This window comes from Macrotis lagotis, chromosome 1 (assembly GCF_037893015.1).
Source record: "Macrotis lagotis isolate mMagLag1 chromosome 1, bilby.v1.9.chrom.fasta, whole genome shotgun sequence".
Lineage (NCBI taxonomy): Eukaryota > Metazoa > Chordata > Mammalia > Peramelemorphia > Peramelidae > Macrotis > Macrotis lagotis.
The window spans coordinates 428,604,030-428,622,360 of NC_133658.1; the positions used below are offsets into that span (position 1 = coordinate 428,604,030).

The window sequence follows — 18,331 nt, forward strand, 5'->3', positions numbered from 1 at the left end:
TTGTAATTCTTTTATTTTTGCCCTAAGTAAAAATTCGTTATTAATTCATTGTTAATATGTTGGACTTTTTCCTTTGTCACTTCTAATCTGTGCAGTCGTTAATTATATTCCATCAGTCCATCTCCTTTTCTCCATTCTTAGTGCTTCAATCTTTGTCGTGTCCTCATAATTGTAACAGTAGTAACAACCATCCGAGTGTTATGAACACTTTACATTTTTCAAAGTACTTAGTAGCCATTCTCATTTGCTCCCCAAAATTACCTTGTTGGTTAGATGATGATACTGTCTTCATTTTAATTTATCTCATTATATCTTGCTTTTACTTTTATAGTAGTTTCTTGCCTAATGTTTCTGCTTATCTCTTCCCCCCAGTCCATCCTATCTGATTTTCTTCCATGTTATTTTTTCCCAGTTACACCTTTGTTTGTTTTCACCCTAATAAAACGCCAGAAGTAATTCCTTTTTACCTGGCAACAACATCAATGATTTGGTCCCAGCCCAAGAAGGGATCTCAACCTTCTCTCATACCACTCGCTTTATTTCCAGACTAGACAAGGGTCCATATAACCCTCATCCCAATTAAAGTCTAGTTCAAATGCTATTTCCTCCAGCGAGTTTTCACATACTACACTAACTTAAACTTGATAAATATTTGTTGAATTGACTGAACATGAGTGACCCATATTTTACAATTTATTCTTCCATTTCTCTATTATTGAAGTAAACGCTTTAATTTACTCTGCCTTCCTTATCTATCTTCTCTTCAGCTTTTTTGAATTCAAGGCCATCTGAATTTTTAGCTTGAAAATAGGAAGGATTTTGGTTTGGTTTCTCTGAAATTTGTAATCTATTATTTTTACTTAGATTCTAATTCAGAGTGTCTGTGAAACAATGGTACCAAAGCTTGTAGCAGAAGATATTCCTTTGCTCTTCAGTCTTCTCTCTGATGTATTTCCTGGGGTCCAGTACCATCGTGGTGAGATGACATCACTACGAGAAGAGCTCAAGAAAGTTTGTCAGGAAATGTACCTGACATATGGTGATGGAGAAGAAGTTGGTGGAATGTGGGTTGAAAAGGTATCTCAAAAGTTATAATTATATGGTGTGTGTTCACATGCATACCCACACCCCTACCTTTTTATCTAATGCTAGATATTTTGCTAAATTTATAAAAATTTCACTATTTGCATCAACACCATATAAATGTGTAGGAAATACTATACAAAGTTAATTTTGTGGTTCATGTAGTTCACTATTCTTTCTTAGACATTGGTACTGAGTGATATTTTGTGGGAAAGATTTAGTTGTTCTCTGTTACAAGAAGAGTTATATGCTATAAACATTCCTGTTCCTAATTTCTCTTAACTCATATAGAGCAATCTTCCATGGATTAAACCTTTTTTAATATATTTTTATAAATTTATTTGTAAAATTCTCAGGGCCAAATTCTTACGACCTAATGGCCATACAAAAGGGATAGGTCCTAGATAGATTTCTTTTGAATATTCAAAATATTAAAGGGTGTGGTTTTGTTTTTGTTTTGTAGGTTCTTCAACTCTATCAGATTACCCAAATAAATCATGGTTTAATGATGGTGGGGCCTTCAGGAAGTGGAAAGAGCATGGCTTGGAGAGTTCTCCTGAAAGCATTGGAAAGATTAGAAGGTGTGGAGGGAGTAGCACACATCATTGATCCTAAAGCAATCAGCAAGGATCATCTTTATGGTACTCTGGATCCAAATACTCGAGAATGGACAGATGGGTTGTTCACTCATGTTCTCAGAAAGTAAGTCAAGGTTTTGACCTATGTTTCCATAGATAGATTCAGTATTGTACTAATGTGTAATAGTAATGGTAATAGCAGCATTGGCAGTTGCTCACAGTTTATATAATTACCTTATTATATAGGTAGAACATCATTCCCATTTTACAATTGAGGAAATAGTTTCAGGAAATTGAAGCAACTTTCTGTTAAATGTTATACAGAAAACAGTCCAAGCTTTTATAACTGTAATTTCACTTAATACCTTACTCCTGGGGGGGAGAGTAGGAAAAACCTTTTTTTTTAATTAAAGGTTTTATTTATTTTGAGTTTTACAATTTTCCCCCTAATCTTACTTCCCTCCCCCACCCCCCCAGAAAACAATTTGTCAGTCTTTGTATTGTATATTGATCCAAATTGAGTGTGATGAGAGAGAAATCATATCCTTAAGGAAGAGACAAAAAGTCTAAGAGATAACAATATCAGACAATAAGATATCAGTTTTTTTTTTTCTAAATTAAAGTTAATAGTCTTTGGATTTTGTTCCAACTCCATGGTTCTTTGTCTGGATACAGATGGTATTCTCCATTGCAGACAGCCCAAAATTGTCCTTGATTGTTTAACTGATGAAATGAGTGAGTCAATCAAGGTTGATCATTGCCCCCATGTTGCTGTTAGGGTGTACAGTGTTTTTCTGATTCTGCTAATCTCATTTAGCATCAGTTCATTGCAGTTCTTTTTTAATCAGATTTTTAAAACCTTTTTCTTTGAATTCAGAATCATCGATAATGTAAGAGGTGAACTACAGAAACGCCAGTGGATCATCTTTGATGGAGATGTTGATCCTGAGTGGGTTGAGAACTTAAACTCTGTATTAGATGACAATAAACTACTAACTTTGCCAAATGGAGAGCGTCTCAGTCTTCCACCCAATGTAAATTGTGCTCCTTTATATTTTTTATTATTAAATATTCTTCTTTTACTATCTAGCTAAAATTCTTTCTGGCATATTAGAAAAAATTAAAAAAGGTATAATTCTATTTCAGTAGGCATTTATATCAGTAGGGCTCTAAACTGGAAAAAATTATGATGTGTCATAATTTTTGGTTGCTTAATTCTTCCATTGGATAGTGAATGCCATTTTGAAGAGAAGGAAGCAATAAGATATAATTGAAAATGTATTAGTATTATATTTTTATTATAATTAATAACCCAGTTATGAAAATAGGTATTTATCATAGGCCTATAAAAATAACGATTTGATGAGTGATCACGACTGTAGACTTGGGCAATGCTAAGAGGTGGGAGGAATACTGTATAGGTCTTAAATATTTAGAGTTAAATTTTGCAACTCTAAAAACTGAACTGTAGGATCAGTCTAAGAAACATAAGACCATATTTCTCTTTACTATTTTTTGTTCATCTTGTCATTAGTTAGCCAAGTTCTGTGGTAACTTTTATCCAAGAAGATGATGATAGTTCTGGTAATTTTGACCTAGTTACCTGGATCCTATTGTAATCATTTTGTGACTATGATCTGGCAAGAAAGGCAGCTTGGCATAGTAGATAGAAAGCTGGCCTTGAAACTGGAAAGACCTGGATTCAAATCATTTCATCTTTTGCCAGTCACTCCTCTAAGGATAATTTTCAGAGAAAAGTTTTGCTCTGTGTTTAAAAGGTAGTTTCCTCATCTAGAGGATCCTATGCTAGGGAAATCACAGTCTAGCCATTATCCTTATACAGAATCCACTATCAAGAATTTTCTTGTTTAAGGGTACAAGCATTAAAACCATCCTGCTCCTAGTTTGTGTTTGTATAAATAATTTTTCACTCATCTTCTAGGAGGGAAATGTAAGTGAATATTATTGGAGGACCTAGCTTGTATTTAACCCTATATAATTTTTCTGTATATAACTAAGTGAAAGAATTCTATTTTTAACTGCATAGCATCAAACCCACTACTTGTGTTCTTTCTAGGTAAGAATTATGTTTGAAGTACAAGATTTGAAATATGCGACACTGGCCACAGTATCAAGATGCGGAATGGTCTGGTTTAGTGAAGATGTTCTGAGTACTGACATGATATTCAATAACTTTCTGGCCAGACTGCGAAGCATTCCATTGGATGAAGGTGAAGATGAAGCCCAGCGTAGACGAAAGGGAAAAGAAGATGAAGGTGAAGAAGCTGCTTCACCAATGTTGCAGGTAGAATTTAAAGCATCTTGGAAGTAATTATAGAAGTTTCAAAAATGAAGACTATAACAGCAGACATTTGAGAATGTTCCTAGAATTTGAAGGACTGCTTCTAGAATAAAGGTTCTTGGACCTCTTTTGGCAGTCTGACAAAGCTGATGGACTTCTCAAAATAATGTTTTTAATATAAAAAACACATAGGGTTACAAAAGAAACAAATTATATTGAAATACTTTTTTAAAATGAGGCTATGGATGCCAGATTAAGAACTCCTGTTTTATACAGTAGTTGAACACAAATAGTAACTATGTAAAATTTTTACACCAAATTTATTTTATTGTGTCCTTGAGATCCACTCATCCTGTTGTTGGTGATTTTTAAAAAGGCTATTAATAATGACTATTAATTTGTTACTTATTTTATAGATCCAAAGAGATGCAGCAACAATCATGCAGCCATACTTCACATCTAATGGATTGGTCACTAAAGCACTTGAGCATGCTTTCAAGTTAGAACACATCATGGACCTCACTAGGTTACGATGTCTTGGCTCTCTTTTCTCCATGTTGCATCAGGCCTGCCGAAATGTTGCCCAATACAATGCAAATCATCCTGACTTTCCTATGCAGATAGATCAACTAGAACGTTATATTCAGGTAATTTAAACTATTGAATTTGAAAGTAATACCTTAACTTGCAGACTGCTGTTTTAAGATGACTGGGTGACTTCATCTCTTTACTTTGTAATTTGTTAGAAAATTAAATTATAATTTCTTTTCCAACAGCGATATTTGGTTTATGCAATTTTGTGGTCATTATCTGGAGATAGTCGTCTGAAAATGAGAGCTGAATTGGGTGAATACATTAGAAGAATTACTACAGTGCCATTGCCCACTGCACCTAATATACCCATAATTGATTATGAAGTAAGTATCTCTCAGTTCTGGACTTTTCAAATTTCTTTCAAAACCCATATTTCTGTTTGCTTGTTGCCTGATAGGTTTGATTCATCCCAAAGCATACTTGCAGTGACTTTAAACTTTATTTTGTTAAGAATAGTAAGAACTTTCATTTGTTGATATTAAGGAATAACAACAAAGCAAGTGCTCTGGGAGTTAATCTATGGCCTTAATGTGCTGTAGTGGAAAGATCTGGAGTCTTAGGAATTGAGTTCCTGCTCTAATAGCTCTGCCACTTATTAGCTATGCAGATGTAGGTAGGTCTCTTCCCTTAGTTTCCTCATCTGTAAATCATGGGGGTGACATTAACATCTTCACTATCCCTTCTAGTTCTAGATGCTGTGATTCTTAATGAAAGTTTTGGTGTGTGTGAATGTAAACAAAACCGTATGAGTCCAGAACTATCTTAACCTGGTATTCATTTTTTTACAGGTTTCTATTACTGGTGAATGGGCACCATGGCAGTCCAAGGTTCCTCAGATTGAAGTAGAGACACACAAGGTTGCTGCTCCTGATGTTGTTGTGCCAACCTTAGACACTGTCCGTCATGAAGCACTCTTGTATACTTGGCTAGCAGAGCATAAGCCTTTAGTCCTGTGTGGGCCTCCAGGTTCTGGAAAGACTATGACTCTCTTTAGTGCTCTCAGAGCTTTGCCTGATATGGAGGTAAAGAAAAAGCAGCTTGCCAGCTGAGATGCCATAGACATCCAGTTCCCACATTAAAACACTTCCACCCCTCATCCCTTTTTCTTTAACTTTTGCTAGGTTGTTGGACTTAACTTCTCAAGTGCTACTACTCCAGAGCTCCTCCTAAAAACCTTTGATCACTACTGTGAGTACAGGCGTACACCAAATGGAGTGGTGTTGGCCCCAGTTCAGCTTGGAAAGTGGTTGGTTTTGTTTTGTGATGAAATCAACTTGCCAGATATGGATAAATATGGAACACAGAGAGTTATATCATTTATCAGACAGGTTTGTATACTTTAAAATAACCACAAATTAATTGTTTCCCTCAACTATGACAATTTACTATATTATCCTTGTGAAGGAGGGATATGGGGTTGATAGTCAATAACTAGGTTGCTTTGAAACTAGTTTAATGACATTACTTAGCTGTGTGGCCTTGGGCAAGCCACTTAACCCCGTTTGCCTTCCCCAAAAAAAAAAGAATAATCATTAATTAAGGTCAGTTTAGCAGTCAGTCTCTAGGCAGAGCACCCTAAGGTTTGACCTTTCTGTCGAAGTTAGATTTGCAATTGACTTGAAGAAGCTAAAGGAAAGTTAGCCCATTTTAGATAACTGAGACCAGATTGAAAAATTTTATGACAAGGTACTATGATGGGCCAAATAAAATATTTAATAACTATTTCTAAAGTTATAATGCTTGCATTCAGAAAACCAACTTCATTGACATATTGGTAGATGTGATATAGTGTTAGATGTGACTAGATATAAAATTCTTTGAGAGGAATCTGGGGATTTTTGAACCACAGGTTTCATGTGTCAATAGCATGCTGTGGCAGCAAAAAAAAGGCCAATGCTGGCCTTGATTGAATTAAGAAGACCTTATTATCCAGAATGAGGGTGATAGTAGTTCCCCTATACTTTCCTTTCCACACCATACCTGGAGTTTGCCTGTTGGGAAACAATTTTAGGAGAGATATAACCTACATTTTATTTAGAATAAGGCAACCAAAATTATAAAGGACTTGGAGATAATTTTAGTTGAAGAGCTATTGAAGAACTTGATTACCCTGGGGAAGGAAAAACATATGGAAAACAATCATAGCTCTCAAGTAAAATAAGTTATTAGATTTGTTCTTGGTACCAAAAGGCAGAACTGGGAGCTATATGTGAAAATGGTAAAGAGGCAGACTTTTTTGGCTTTGTTGTAAGAAATAATGACTTTAAAATTCTGGCTTTCCAAAAGAGAAATGAACATTATCTTTGGAGCTAATGATTTCTGCTTATTGGTATTCTTTAAGAACAGTCTGCACAACCCTTTTTTTGGGTAGTTGACAAGAGATTCCTTTGCAGGAATCATCCTCCAGTTCTCCATTTCCCCCAATCCTCCATTAGGGAAATGAGAGGTTAAGAATATTTTATCTCATATGAGAGCATTTCTCTGCTATTCTTTTTTTTTTAAGGCAATGGGGTTAAGTGACTTGTCTAAGGTCACACATCTAGGTCTGCTATTCTTTAGTTATTTCCCATTCTTAAAGTCAATAGTTGTGATCTTTCATATTCACATTTTTTTTCCTTTCAGATGGTAGAACATGGAGGATTCTACCGAACATCTGATCAAACATGGGTGAAACTGGAGAGAATTCAGTTTGTTGGAGCTTGCAATCCACCTACTGATCCTGGAAGAAAACCTCTTTCACACAGGTAATAGCTTTGCACATTTTACAATTTTTGCACAAACCCAACACTTGTAATTTGATTTACACAAATTCAAGTTTCAGTATAAGAGTTAACCAAAAAAGGTAGCTTAGGATAGAACAAATCTACTAGTAGGTAGTACCCAAACATTAATTAGGGAATCTCAGTTCTTAGCTCTGCCAAGTAACCTTGGACAAGTGATTCTCCTTTTGGGAGATTGTATTCCCTACATATAAAATAGAGGCAGTATATTTTTTTCAGTTCTTAGGTTTTATGAATCATTCTAATTGACTATAAAAGACAGTAATGCTTTTTTACTTTTTAGTCAGTTTCCTTCCCAGATCTAGCAGATGAAACTTTCAATTAAGTAGCAATGATTTGGAACAAAATGGAAAAGAGGATAGTAAATGCTTGTTGGATTTGATTGAATGGTTTAATTGATTTTTAGATGAAATTTTCTATTTAAAATGGTGTGTGCTTTCACAGATTTTTGCGCCACGTACCAGTAGTTTATGTGGATTATCCTGGACCTGCATCATTAACTCAGATATATGGCACATTTAACCGAGCAATGCTGAGACTCATTCCATCTCTTCGAACGTATGCAGAACCTCTTACAGCTGCAATGGTTGAGTTCTATACAATGTCTCAGGTACTTTATCTAAATTTCCTGCCTTCATGTGTGTGTGTGTGTGTGTGTGTGTGTGTGTGTGTGTGTGTGTGTGTGTGTTTGCAAAAAATAATTGTATGTTACTTATATGTGGCACACTTTTAATTTGTGATTCAATAAATATTTGTTAAATCGCTCGAACATCCAAAGCACACTGCACTAGGTGCTAGGAATATAGGATAAATAATGAACAAGGAACTTAATGTTCTCTATTCTTGTTGTCTTGTTGTAAAATATTTTTACAAAACTTTTAAACTTTTCAGGAGAGATTTACTCAGGACACACAGCCTCATTACATCTATTCACCCCGTGAAATGACCCGATGGGTAAGGGGTATTTTTGAAGCCTTAAGACCCTTGGAGACTTTACCTGTGGAAGGACTTATTCGAATCTGGGCACATGAAGCTCTCCGTCTCTTCCAAGACCGGTAAGGAAAATGAAAAGTTTGAAAATAGAACCTATTTGGAATTTTTTTGTCCTCTGAAATAACAAGCAGTTAAGGACACTGTATTCAGCTTTCAGTATTGATAGCTCAAATTCTTTAACCTAAGCAGCTTTCAACCTCCTAGTCCCATGAGGAGGAGCTCATGATGAATTAAATGAGAGAGGAGATTTTTGCTCATGTGAGCTATCTTGATCTTCCTTCCTCCCCGTGTTCAACACAGGGCCTAGACCAGAGTACGAGTTTAATAAATACGTTGACTCCTGTGGTCATCTTAGTCATCATTCCACCTGGCCCATTTGCTGCCAGAGTTTGGTTATGTAAAATCAAAAGATTACTTTTGGAGTTTATAATCTAGTAGAGCAATGTGAAAGAGTCAAATGATACAAAGTAATATAGAATTACATCAGCCTCTACAGAAGTTACCATCTTATTTGAGTGGTTACTCTTAATTGCTGAGGCCTGATGAATGGACCCTACCAACCTGATAAAAACATCAGAGAAAAGCTATTTGAATTGTCTGTTGTTTGAAGAACCTAGCAACTTGTGGCAAGGCTTGTTACCGTAGAAGAAATATTACCTAATAAATGCTTGTAGATTGATGCAGTCATTCGGTGTATTTGCTGTCCTTCCTGGCCTTGTCCATTCATTGTCCATTCTCATTTTTACTCACATTTAATATCCAGAATTTCGCACAGCTAATAAGTATCTGAGGCCAATTTGAACAGGAAGCAGAGTCTTCTTGTTTCTAAACCTAGGCTGTATCCACTGGGCCATCTAGCAGCCACTTACAGCACAATCATATTCTGTTATATTCCTATACCAAAGTTTGAGCTACTATTCCCCATTTGATGGAGAGAAGACCTTTTATTTTTGTTTCTACAGAAAGAACTACTATAAATACCTTTGTACAACTAGGACCTTCTCCTCTTCTTTGATCTCTTTAGTAGTGTTACTGTTGGGTCTTATGAGCATGCATAATTTAGTAACTTCTTGAACATAGTTTTCCAAGTTGCTCTCCAGAATGGGTAGACTAAATTATGGCTCTAGCAACAGTAGATCAATGTTCCTATTTTCCCAAAGTCCCTCCAAATTTTATCCTAAGAGCATATAAAACTCTATCTATAGCTAGACCCTTGAACTTCTAAGTCTCTGTTTATTCTTTTCCTTAAAAACAGACTTGTGGAAGATGAGGAGAGACGTTGGACTGATGAGAATATTGATATGGTAGCACTAAAGCATTTCCCTAACATTGACAAAGAAAAAGCCATGAGCAGACCCATCTTATATAGCAACTGGCTGTCCAAGGTAACTTGAACCTAAATAGCTTCATTCATATTAACTTTCTGTTGTCTTTTTATGATTTAACTTTTACAAAGTTCTTAAATGGAGCAGCCTTTCCAGGAGGTACTTTTAGTTAGAGTAATCTCAGGCTGAGAATGAGAACTTGTAAAGTAGAAAGCAAATTTCTTAATGGGAAGGACTGCTTACTTTTGTCATTGCCTCCACAATGCCTTGCACCAAATAATAATGTTTGTCTTTTATTCCCAAAGAAGAGCACGACAACATTGAGGTGATGCCATGACCAGTACATTAATTGAATTTGAGTGAGGGGGATGTTGGGCTAAGTCACCAGCCTCTCTTTCTCCTCCAGAGCCATCTGGGTTCAGTGGCCAGATAAGAATTAGGATGATTGGAGATGGTCCAAGAAGTGAGGTAATCAGGGTTAAGTGACTTGCCCAAGGTCACACAGCCAGTAAATGTCTGAGGCTGGATTTGAACTCCCATCCTTCAGACTCCAAAGCCAGTGCTCTATCTGCTGCGCAACCTAGCTGCCCCCCATGCACAGAATAAATGCCTAAAATGTTAGTGGAATTGGTTCGTTTTTTTCTCTTACCTAAGATGGTTTCTCCAATTAAAAAAAAGGATCCAAACATAGTAATAGAATACTACAGTATTGCTTCCCTTGTTTTATGGGTGCATCCTACCTACATTTGTACAAGCACATCAAATGGAACAGTCCAGATTTTGTCAATTTACTATATCTGGGGTAGGGTTTGAATTGATTGGACTTCTAAATCAAATTGATCTTCATGTTTTTATTATCTGTTAAGATATTTTACTAATGATATGAGTATATCTTACATTTGTATGTCATGTGATGATTTCAGAAATCTTTTTATAAATATTTCTCATTTGGTTTTTACCACTGTCCTAAGAATTAGACCATAAATTATAAAACAATTTCCTTTTAGTTACTGATCATAGTCATTTTTAAGATTTTAAGGATAGAAAAGTTACTTTGACCTTAAGTATGTTTGCATTCTCTTAACTTCAGGTATATGTGGTACCTATGAAATTTAAATATTTAATTCCTTAAATCTTAATTAAGTTCTACTTCTGAAAACTTGGCTTATTGATATGATTCTCTTACTTGAGTTAAATATAACTTTGAGGTATATATGTGTTTGTTTGTTTTTTGTTTTGGTAGGATTATATCCCAGTGGATCAAGAAGAATTAAGAGATTATGTCAAAGCTAGATTGAAAGTGTTCTATGAAGAAGAACTTGATGTGCCTCTTGTGCTGTTTAATGAAGTTTTAGATCACGTCCTTAGGATTGACCGGTTAGTATAATATTCTCATTCCTGGTATGAGAATGGATGTGTAATTTACTAAAAAAGGAAAACAAAACAAACTCTTCTTTCGAGTTTATAAATCAACTTAAGTTTTAAAACCTGCAAGACATAAAATTGCTGTTGGATCTCAGAACTTTTTTGTCTTATTTTTAAGAATCTTCCGTCAACCTCAAGGTCATTTGCTGCTTATTGGAGTTAGTGGAGCAGGAAAGACAACTCTTTCCAGATTTGTTGCCTGGATGAATGGTTTAAGTGTCTATCAGATTAAGGTAGGTAACAATCTGATGTCCCTTTATACCATCAAAAACCTGTGCATTTAACATTATTTTAGTTGCTAAAATATAGTATTCCATAGAAGAATAAGATCCAAGGTAATAAATCAATTTTGTCTTGTGAATTGATTTTATAGGTCCATCGAAAGTACACTGGTGAAGATTTTGATGAAGATCTCAGGACTGTGTTGAGACGTTCTGGCTGTAAAAATGAGAAGATAGCATTCATCATGGATGAGTCCAATGTCCTGGATTCTGGATTCCTAGAACGAATGAACACCCTCCTTGCCAATGGAGAGGTAATTGAATAACACATTGAATTGACCTATCTGTGAATTTGCAAATTTTTCAAAATGTGATTAATTTTTTTCCCCTTAGGTTCCTGGTCTTTTTGAAGGAGATGAGTATGCCACCCTTATGACCCAATGTAAAGAGGGCGCACAGAAAGAAGGCTTAATGCTGGATTCACATGAAGAATTATATAAATGGTTCACTAGCCAAGTTATTCGCAATCTTCACGTTGTGTTTACCATGAATCCTTCATCTGAGGGACTGAAGGACAGAGCAGCTACTTCACCTGCTCTTTTCAATAGGTAACCTGATGTGCTGTCACTTTGCTTCAGTCACAGTCCATATGGTTCCTAATGTCCCAGAGGATATGCTGTTGTATGCAAAGATATAATGTTCTATCTTTTTTTTTTTTAGGTGTGTCCTCAACTGGTTTGGGGATTGGTCCACTGAAGCCCTATATCAAGTTGGCAAAGAATTCACTAGTAAAATGGACCTTGAAAAGCCAAATTACATTGTACCAGATTATATGCCAGTTGTTTATGATAAATTACCCCAGCCACCATCCCACCGGGAAGCCATCGTGAATAGCTGTGTGTTTGTCCATCAAACTCTTCATCAGGTAGATTCTATTACTATGCTAATTTTCAAAAGCAAAATTTAATTTTCTTACACAAAATTGACTTTTTTCAGTCATATTTCTGAGAAATTTAAACCTAATTGATATCATGGTACAATGCAAAAAATATATTGTAGAAAATCTTTAGTGAGAAGCTTATTCTTAGTAAGGTGAACAAAATGAAAATGATTATTGTTCTTTTAAATGTTTAACAAACTTTATAATCAAAATTATATAATTAAATCATAATGAAATGCTTTTCAATAGTAAAAAAGCTCTAATTGCAGCGAATTGCAGTCACATTGTTTAGCCACATAGAATATTAGGGAATTAAGCATCTAAATGCTATTTAATTTTAATTCATGGAGTTGCTTCATTCCTTGCTTTTGAAAAGTCGAAGGACATTGGTTATCGTACATAGAATTTTAATCACCAAGTTATTTCCTTCCCACCCCACTCCTTTTCATCACAGGTATAAATCATACAGAAAAATTAAGGTCTTCTCCATTAAGTAATATATGCATATGATATTTATAAATATAAACACTGAATTTCATCAACCTTAAATAAAAACAATCTTAATTTCCTTTGAAAGTAAAATATTTAATGCAATTGAAATTTGAATATTAAGTATCCTCACAAATACCAGCCCATCAAATTTAAATAATTTTTTAAAATCAAGACTATTAAGATATTTATAGTTATTGGTGATCAGAGATTTCTGGCTGGTAAAATCAGTTTAATCATAGGGTACAATTATGGTGAATGAATAACATGTATTTAGTCCTTATTCTGGGCAAAGCTCTTTGCTAAGTGTGAGCGATCCAGTTAGGAGAGAGAGAGACAATCCTTGTTCTCAGGGAACTCAGGAACCAACATGTGTGGAATGTTTCAACTCATGACATATTTTAAATTTTTTAAAGTTTTTTTCATGAATATACTAAAGCAAAAGATTTCTGTCTTGCTTTCTTGAGAAATGGCATCAAACTCACTAGATCTCTTAAAGTCAGCAAATAAATTTCAGGACATCCTCCTTTTCAAGTACTTTCTTGCCTGTGTGTCCTCTCCTGGGCAATGCCATCCCTGCTGTCAGCATCTGTGTAAGAGAATCCTGGGCCCTGACCTGTCTTTAATTCATAAGGTCCATTCTGATTAGAGCTACTCCATTTTTAGTCATATGATACCCTGGATACTTTTTTTTTTAAGGGTTTTTTTTTGTTGTTGTTGTTGTTGTTGTTTTGCAAGGCAAATGGGGTTAAGTGGCTTGCCCAAGGCCACACAGCTAGGTAATTATTACGTGTCTGAGACCGGATCTGAACCCAGGTACTCCTGACTCCAGGGCTGGTGCTTTGTCCACTGCGCCACCTAGCTGCCCTACCCTGGATACTTTTGTACAAAAAGTTTGTTAAAATAATCGTATATCCCTTTTGGAATATGATTCTACTTACTGGGTGCCCTCTTTGTGCTTTTTTGTGTCTTTCATTTTAAAGGCTAATGCTCGTTTAGCAAAACGAGGAGGAAGAACTATGGCAATCACTCCTCGTCATTATTTAGACTTCATCAACCATTATGCTAATCTATTCAATGAAAAGCGCAGTGAACTGGAAGAACAGCAAATGCATTTGAATGTTGGTCTTAGAAAAATCAAAGAAACAGTTGACCAGGTATTTTTAAAAACATGACTTGTTTTGATTTGAAGTGAAAAGAGGGTGGGAAGGGAGGAGGGAAAGAACAAGAGTGAGATGGAGCAAGTAGCCAGGCCCATACTACACACCTCTGCCCTGTGACTACAGGTGGAGGAGCTACGTCGGGACTTGAGAATAAAAAGCCAGGAGCTGGAAGTAAAGAATGCTGCTGCCAATGACAAACTTAAGAAGATGGTGAAAGATCAGCAAGAAGCAGAAAAGAAAAAGGTTGCTATGCTGTTTCTTTTCCCTGAATTTTAGGAAGCTACTTTTTTCTTTCTCCCCAAAATACTGAAGAAATTAAGTAGAAGGCAGTATGTGACTCCCAAACCACTATTTCTTTGTAGGTTATGAGCCAAGAAATACAGGAACAGCTGCACAAGCAGCAGGAAGTGATTGCTGACAAGCAGATGAGCGTAAAGGAAGATCTAGATAAAGTTGAACCTGCTGTCATTGAAGCACAAAATGGTACGTGAGCACAACTAAGGGCTGAACTTCTAGGGAAAAAGTCTTCAAGTTCAGGGATGTCATATTTGGCTTTTTCTGAGGTGATGTCTAGCAGGGTGAGACATAATGCCAAGGAAGATTTTTAAGAAGAAAGACTTTAAAAGGGACATTGTCCTCAAAAAGTATAGTCCAAGGGGCGGCTAGGTGGTGTAGTGGATAAAGCACCGGCCCTGGAGTCAGGAGTACTTGGGTTCAAGTCCGGTCTCAGACACTTAATAATTACCTAGCTGTGTGGCCTTGGGCAAGCCACTTAACCCCGTTTGCCTTACAAAAAAAAAAGTATAGTCCATACATAAGGGAAAAAGTAATTAGGGTGTCAGGGGAAAGAGCAGAAGACTAACAGTTGTGAGACCTGGAATCCAGTCCTGGTTCTGTCCTTAAGTCACTGTGGGGTGCTGGGCAAGACAGTCACATTTATGGGTGAGTTAACCAAGGGCCAGAGAGGTTGAGGTTGTTGAATTAAAAATCTGTCTCTTCCACATCTGAGTTGAAATTGAAAAATACGATTATATATACTTCAGTCTCCTTTTTAATTTAGAGATTTGGGATTTATTTACTTTAGTTGATTGGGTAATTCATTTGTATGGCACCCTTGTGTTAATATAGTGTATTGAAACACACGATGCCTTATAAGCCAGAACCAAAACATTATGGCTTGAAGTCAGTACTTTAAATTTCAAGAGAGACAGCAGTCATTTCTTCTCACTTTTCTTTCCCTCCTTAACTGCCAAAATTCATCTTTCCATCTGCAAAATATTTTATATTGATAAAACGTCTCTCTCTCTCTTGATCCTTCTGTAAATTCATTTTCAGTCTTAGAGTATTCTGTTTCATTCTTTTCCTGCCATAAGGTTTTGTTTCTAATAATAAAACCTTGAGTTTTTAAAGTTTTCTCATTCTTTAAGGTAAAAGAATCAGGTTCTAGAAGCTTTCATTTAAACCAATGCCTTATGCAGTTTAACTTTCTTATGGATTCTTTGGAGACAGTAGCTCCTCAACTTTTAAAAATATGGTAAACTTAATAACTTTTTATTGCTAATTTTATTTAGAATAATTCTGATTCTATCCCTAATACAACTTTTAGTGGAATTTGAGAATAGGAAGCTGTAATAGTTGATGTAAGATTTGGTCATTATTTTAGAACTTTAAATTCTATCTTTATGTTCCTATCACTTGGAAATGATATTGTTGGGCTCTCTAATTTTCATTTTTCCTTCAGACAACATAAAGCTTTCACTTTCTAAAATTCTCTAATTTTTGTTTTATTTTTAAGGAAATTATAAGGATGAAAGAATTAGTAAATTTTGCCTGCCAGAAGTAATTTTTTTTTATTCTTTTGTGGTAGTGTCTACCATAGTGAAACACTCTTCAGTTGTTCTTTTTCAAAGAATCACTTACTAAAAAAGAATGGGGAAACTGGGCTGGAAAGTGCAAAATAAAACAGATACAATGTAGATATTATTTACAGTTTATCTGTGTGACTAAGAGGGTTTTACTATGTTATTAGTCTTTTCAGTTGTCATTACGGTTATCACTGAATGATAAATAACCTCTGTTCTGATCATCCAGTATATACATTTACTACTGGAATTTTGCATAAGTCTGTGCTTCATGTTGGTAACTAAATCTAGTTAGTTGTCATTCTATATGATAAAATTGCATTTCTAAAGATGGGAATTCAAAAGAACTAAAGCCCTAGGATATCTGCCAAATCTTACATTAACTTAGCAGATCTTCTTAACTATAGAATGAATTTTTAGAAGAGGCTCAAAGCTTCAGATTGTGATTGTTATTCCTATCTCACTATGTTTGCACTCAATCTTCCTTTTCCCTTCTCCCCAATCAATATTTTCTCTCCTTCTGCTCCAAATGGTTTGACTGCTGTCTTTTAGCTGTAAAATCAATAAAGAAGCAACACCTGGTAGAGGTCCGCTCTATGGCAAACCCGCCTGCAGCAGTGAAGCTAGCCCTAGAGTCCATCTGTCTGCTGTTGGGGGAAAGCACCACAGACTGGAAACAGATACGTTCCATCATTATGAGGGAAAACTTCATCCCAACTATTGTAAACTTTTCTGCTGAGGAGATCAGGTGATTAAAAGAATGTACAGACCTATTGCTGGGAATTGAAAGAAATTGTTCATGACAAATTTGAAAATGGTTGTCTTTGTCTGGGAGGAGGAATTTAAATTTGGTGGAGGAATTTCTTATAATTAACAGAAATCCTAAACTCTCTAACAGTCATCAACTGGGTCTAGACTCTCTGGTGTTGTTCCTTGAAAGACTATAGGTTTAATCAGACCTCAAACACTAATACCTAGCTGTATGGCCTTGGGCAAGCCACTTAACCCCATTGCCTTGCAAAAAAACTTAAAAAAAAAAGACTATAGGTTTTATCCGGTGGCTATCTTCTTAGGCAAATCTTTTGTAAGTGAAGAACTGAAATTTCTTTCGGACATTCCTGGCAGTAGCGTTATAAAACCTTAACCTCTTGCATGCTGAATGCTGTTTTCATCCCCACAAATAGCTGTGAGCTCTATAAGGAAGCAGCATCTTGTTGAAGTAAGAGCAATGGCCAACCCTCCCGCTGCAGTAAAACTGGCTTTAGAGTCAATCTGTCTTCTGTTGGGTGAGGAAACTAATGACTGGAAAAAGATCAGACCAGTTATTCTCAGAGATAATTTCATCAGCAGCATTGTCAACTTTAATATTGAAGAACTAAGGTATTGGTTTTAGTTTTGTCTTTAGTGGTCATTTGGGGTAATGTATAGAAACATGGTAGAGACTTTGAAGTAGAACTTTATATCCTTTGAAGAACTGGATCCCAAAGAGATGTGCTCTATTCTTCTCTCATATTATTTGTACTAAAGAGCATCATTCTTTTGCAGCGATGCCATACGGGAAAAGATGAAGAAGAATTATATGTCAAATCCAAGTTACAATTATGAAATTGTAAACAGAGCATCCTTGGCTTGTGGCCCTATGGTTAAATGGGCAATTGCACAGGTAATTTGAAGCATTTATTGAGATATTTCATGACTGGGAGATTTCTTAAACTGACTGTAAATATTGATCAGTTTTTGCATATCTGACAGCTTAATTATGCAGACATGTTGAAGCGGGTAGAGCCTTTGCGGAATGAATTGCAGAAGCTGGAAGATGATGCCAAAGACAACCAACAGAAAGCTAATGAGGTTGAACAGATGATACGGGACCTGGAAGCTAGCATTGCTCGATACAAGGAGGAGTATGCTGTGCTCATCTCCGAGGCTCAGGCAATTAAAGCCGACCTCGCTGCTGTGGAAGCAAAAGTAAGATCTTAGTTGCTAACCCTTAAATTAGTCATTGTTCTATTTTTCCAAACTCCATATTTACCCCCCCAAAAAAAAAATGTTAGAAGATGGTATTTGAGATTAAAGGGTGAGACTTTATTTTGGTGGAAAATGGGATGACCTCATGTGATAGATACATGCCGTTTTTAAACTAGTTTGAAGCTGCTTTGTGAGAGTAGAAGCTGTACACACCAGGGGTGTTTTCTAGTTGTTCTTGGATAAATAACCCAACTGTTCAAGGTGTGCATGGTTTTGATTAAATTGTATATTTTAACTTTAGGTAAACCGAAGTACTGCTCTTCTCAAGAGTTTGTCTGCTGAGCGTGAACGCTGGGAGAAAACAAGCGAAACCTTCAAAAATCAAATGTCGACAATTGCAGGAGATTGTCTGTTATCCGCTGCTTTCATTGCTTATGCTGGCTATTTTGACCAACAGATGCGTCAAAACTTATTTACAACCTGGTCCCATCACTTGCAACAAGCAAATATACAGGTAGGAAAAATCCACCGAGTCTTCTTATGTTCTGGTGTTAAAAGCCTAAGACCAAACTTAATATTTGTTTGGCTTTTGCAAAGAGGACAGATTT

General features: G+C 35.9%; 1 protein-coding gene across 2 annotated transcripts in view; it reads left to right on the forward strand.

Moving 5' to 3' along the window:
* Positions 1-18,331, forward strand: part of DYNC1H1 (dynein cytoplasmic 1 heavy chain 1) — an 89,471-nt gene that overhangs the window by 45,902 nt on the left and 25,238 nt on the right. Inside the window, exons 32-55 of one of the 2 annotated variants that reach the window (XM_074213112.1) lie at positions 865-1,077; positions 1,547-1,785; positions 2,539-2,695; positions 3,739-3,966; positions 4,380-4,610; positions 4,740-4,880; positions 5,346-5,579; positions 5,679-5,885; positions 7,180-7,301; positions 7,782-7,947; positions 8,229-8,392; positions 9,586-9,715; positions 10,899-11,032; positions 11,199-11,313; positions 11,454-11,615; positions 11,695-11,909; positions 12,022-12,226; positions 13,714-13,887; positions 14,017-14,136; positions 14,256-14,376; positions 16,308-16,503; positions 17,301-17,418; positions 17,508-17,723; positions 18,025-18,237. In XM_074213112.1, the coding sequence (XP_074069213.1) occupies positions 865-1,077; positions 1,547-1,785; positions 2,539-2,695; positions 3,739-3,966; positions 4,380-4,610; positions 4,740-4,880; positions 5,346-5,579; positions 5,679-5,885; positions 7,180-7,301; positions 7,782-7,947; positions 8,229-8,392; positions 9,586-9,715; positions 10,899-11,032; positions 11,199-11,313; positions 11,454-11,615; positions 11,695-11,909; positions 12,022-12,226; positions 13,714-13,887; positions 14,017-14,136; positions 14,256-14,376; positions 16,308-16,503; positions 17,301-17,418; positions 17,508-17,723; positions 18,025-18,237 (4,221 nt within the window). Of the gene's footprint in view, positions 1-864; positions 1,078-1,546; positions 1,786-2,538; positions 2,696-3,738; positions 3,967-4,379; positions 4,611-4,739; positions 4,881-5,345; positions 5,580-5,678; positions 5,886-7,179; positions 7,302-7,781; positions 7,948-8,228; positions 8,393-9,585; positions 9,716-10,898; positions 11,033-11,198; positions 11,314-11,453; positions 11,616-11,694; positions 11,910-12,021; positions 12,227-13,713; positions 13,888-14,016; positions 14,137-14,255; positions 14,377-16,307; positions 16,504-16,939; positions 17,136-17,300; positions 17,419-17,507; positions 17,724-18,024; positions 18,238-18,331 lie in introns of both variants that reach the window. The other variant, XM_074213113.1, reaches the window with a different exon arrangement.